Source organism: Borostomias antarcticus (assembly GCF_949987555.1).
Source record: "Borostomias antarcticus genome assembly, chromosome: 5".
Classification (NCBI taxonomy): Eukaryota; Metazoa; Chordata; class Actinopteri; order Stomiiformes; family Stomiidae; genus Borostomias; species Borostomias antarcticus.
The window spans coordinates 33,718,515-33,722,149 of record NC_140238.1 but is presented as its reverse complement, the minus strand read 5'-3'; the positions used below and the strand labels follow the sequence as shown (position 1 = coordinate 33,722,149).

The following is a 3,635-nucleotide window of genomic DNA, read 5'->3' as shown; positions in this document are numbered from 1 at the left end:
GCACACACACACACGCACGCACACACAGCTGCACAGGCTTAAACTTCCTTTGGTCACGGCCCCTGCAATCAGACTGGGTCCATGGCATGCCTTCACTCCACACATTTATCCTAAAATTAAAACCTAGCTGAGCGCTCCCTCCAACGCCCCCCTATCTCCCAGGCGTCCCGTTACCAGGCCTCTGAGACAGGAACCCTGCAGCGCGGGGTCTGGGTCGGGTCTGGGTCGGGTTTGGGTCAGCGCTGGGTCTCTCAAACCACGTAGCCAAGGTTACCAGGAGCCCCAGCAGGGCTGCTGAACACTACTAAGTCAACACACGTCAGTTGAACCCTACGGGCACTTGGACAGCCTGCTTTTCTACATCCACTCCTCCTTTAACACAGGAAGAAAGGAGAGCTGGCGACTCCGAGGGCGACGGCAGGAACATCTCCACGGTGACTCCCTTTCCTGCATCCTGCACCGAAACAATGGACTGGGCCCCGCTGAGGCTGAGGCTGAGGCTGGAGAGGCCTGGGAGGCAGCAGAGAGGCTGGGAGAGGCTGGGAGAGACTGGGAGAGACTGGGAGAGACTGGGAGAGGCTGAGAGAGACTGGGAGAGACTGGGAGAGACTGGGAGAGACTGTGAGAGGCTGAGAGAGACTGGGAGAGACTGGGAGAGACTGAGAGAGGCTGGGAGAGGCTGAGAGAGACTGTGAGAGGCTGTGAGAGGCTGGGAGAGGCTGGGAGAGGCTGGGAGAGACTGGGAGAGGTTGGGAGAGACTGGGAGAGACTGAGAGAGACTGGGAGAGGCTGGGAGAGGCTGGGAGAGACTGGGAGAGACTGTGAGAGACTGTGAGAGACTGTGAGAGACTGTGAGAGACTGTGAGAGACTGTGAGAGACTGGGAGAGGCTGAGAGAGACTGGGAGAGGCTGAGAGAGACTGGGAGAGGCTGGGAGAGGCTGAGAGAGGTTGGGAGAGACTGTGAGAGACTGTGAGAGACTGTGAGAGGCTGGGAGAGGCTGGGAGAGGCTGGGAGAGACTGGGAGAGGCTGGGAGAGGTTGGGAGAGACAGAGAGACTGGGAGAGGCTGAGAGAGGTTGGGAGAGACTGAGAGAGACTGGGAGAGGCTGGGAGAGGCTGGGAGAGGCTGGGAGAGGTTGGGAGAGGTTGGGAGAGACTGAGAGAGACTGGGAGAGGCTGGGAGAGACTGGGAGAGACTGGGAGAGGCTGGGAGAGACTGGGAGAGGTTGGGAGAGACTGGGAGAGGCTGGGAGAGGTTGGGAGAGACTGGGAGAGGTTGGGAGAGGTTGGGAGAGGCTGGGAGAGGCTGGGAGAGGTTGGGAGAGACTGGGAGAGACTGGGAGAGACTGGGAGAGGTTGGGAGAGACTGAGAGAGACTGGGAGAGGCTGGGAGAGGCTGGGAGAGGTTGGGAGAGACAGAGAGAGGCTGGGAGAGACTGGGAGAGACTGGGAGAGGCTGGGAGAGACTGGGAGAGGCTGGGAGAGGCTGGGAGAGACTGGGAGAGACTGGGAGAGACTGGGAGAGGCTGGGAGAGACTGGGAGAGGCTGGGAGAGGCTGGGAGAGGTTGGGAGAGGCTGGGAGAGACTGGGAGAGGCTGAGAGAGGCTGAGAGAGGCTGGGAGAGACTGGGAGAGGCTGGGAGAGACTGGGAGAGGCTGGGAGAGACTGGGAGAAGGGATGTTTGTAACCCAACTGTTAAGTTGGAAAAAAAAAAAAAAATCCATAGTTGTGTTTTGATTTAGGAAATTAGACGTCTGCTGCAAGTCTGAGAGCTGTGTTATAACATGAGATAGCACTGCTGCGTTCACCAGTCATAAACATGTTATAGATGGTCATCTCTGGCTCCGCCCTGTGAGAGAGACAGGGTTAGGGTTAGGGGGCCTGTGTTTGGGGGTTGCTTGCTGACTGCTTGTCTACGGGCATCTCAGGATGTCGGTGAAGCTTTGAACGCGGTTCACCTGCATGTTGAGGTGCTGATCTGAATCTCTCTGCTCTCCCATCCTGTCTGCTATCAGAGGCGTCCTAGCCGGTAAATACCGCATGAAGGAAGGCAAGATGGTTATAGTACTGGGAATTAGAATTGTTCTGTTTTTCTCAAAGGTAGACCTTAACCTACTTTCAGTGTCATAGGTCGAAATGTTTTGAAAGTGATGCTAGAATAGGACAAGATGCTTGAAGTCCATTGAGGATCTAATAAGCATTTCTTATAGGACAGATTATAAAGCAAACAAGTGCCTCCTTCATCACAGGGAATGGAGAAGTACTCATTCCCAGTTCTACTCATGTTCTCGGAAGCAGAACCTTTGAGGGTTGATAACAGCAGAAAGGTGGAGGAGTTCTAGTTCTAGTTCTAGTTTGATAACAGCAGAAAGGTGGAGGAGGAGTTCTAGTTCTAGTTTGATAACAGCAGAAAGGTGGAGGAGGAGTTCTAGTTCTAGTTTGATAACAGCAGAAAGGTGGAGGAGGAGTTCTTTCCTAAAGCAACACAGCTGACAAAGCTGGACTAAAGTTATGAGTATTTCTGTTGTAACAGTGAGACAACAACCACATTATCACACAGAACTAATCTGATCTAGACTGGGAAAACACGACATATTTCTTGTCCTATTCCCAGCAAACACGCAACGTCAGGGAGACGTTCAGATCACGTCTTAATAACGTCCAGGTCCTGAACCCCGTGTGTTCGTCTGCTGGACCCCTCAATATTCACACGTCTGGCTTGGACCCCTCTAAGACGTCTGTGGACGTGCAGAACGGGTTCAATATCTGAACATTAAAAAAAACATTCATTCTGGCTCCTAATTGGATGTGTTTGGACGTCCGGAAAAGACAAAAAAGACATCTAAAAGACGTCCTTTAGACGTGTCTTTGCTCAGTGGGTTCATTCTCTTACTGGGGCAGCAATCCTCCTGATGACCCCAACTAGCCTCATCCCGTCATGCTAGCAGGCTAACTAGCTAACACAGCTAACTCAGACCTAACACAGCTAGGCTAACATAGCTACTTAGCAAGTGTCTGGATATCCGTTGCTAGTCCGGCAGCACAGGCTGAAACTGAAAAGGAGAAAACGTTTTGATTTCTGAAACCAACTCAATCAAAGGCTTCATTCGAAGCTAATGATGAACAAAACAGTCGCATCTGTCTCTTTTCATTCAGACTGTCCCGGTTTCTGGTCCCAGGATCTCCGTTACCGACTCGGTCCCCGTGAATACGGTACACATTCAGATAGAAAGCACAGTTAATTGTCTCACCGGTTGATTTTGTGAGCGAACGCCCTCCTCTCGCTGGTTGAAGAGGACATGTCCTGTTTCCTGTGTCCCTGTAGCTCAGAGAACTCCTCCAACTCTGTCGCCTGCAGTCTTGGATCCTGTTGTCCTGCTGGTTCAGCTTCCTCCTCTCCCTACGACCCGCCTCCTGGTCCCCCTAGCGGCTAGGAACAGACAGACAGACAGACTGGGAGCAGACCGAGCAGGCAGACAGACAGACAGACAGACAGACAGACAGACTGGGAGCAGACCGAGCAGGCAGACAGACAGACAGACAGACAGACAGACAGACTGACAGACAGACAGACTGACAGACTGACTGACTGACCGGTCCTCCTAACGGCTAGGAACAGACAGACAGACAGAC

At 53.1% G+C, this 3,635-nt stretch overlaps 1 protein-coding gene across 1 annotated transcript in view; it reads right to left on the bottom strand.

Moving 5' to 3' along the window:
- The window catches only part of dock6 (dedicator of cytokinesis 6), a 46,157-nt gene extending 42,819 nt beyond the window's left edge, over positions 1-3,338 (bottom strand). Inside the window, exon 1 of the mRNA XM_084439146.1 lies at positions 3,254-3,338. Coding sequence (XP_084295272.1) covers positions 3,254-3,303 — 50 coding nt within the window. The 5' untranslated portion in view covers positions 3,304-3,338. The remainder of the gene's footprint in view (positions 1-3,253) is intronic.
- Between the last annotated feature and the right edge of the window lie 297 nt (positions 3,339-3,635).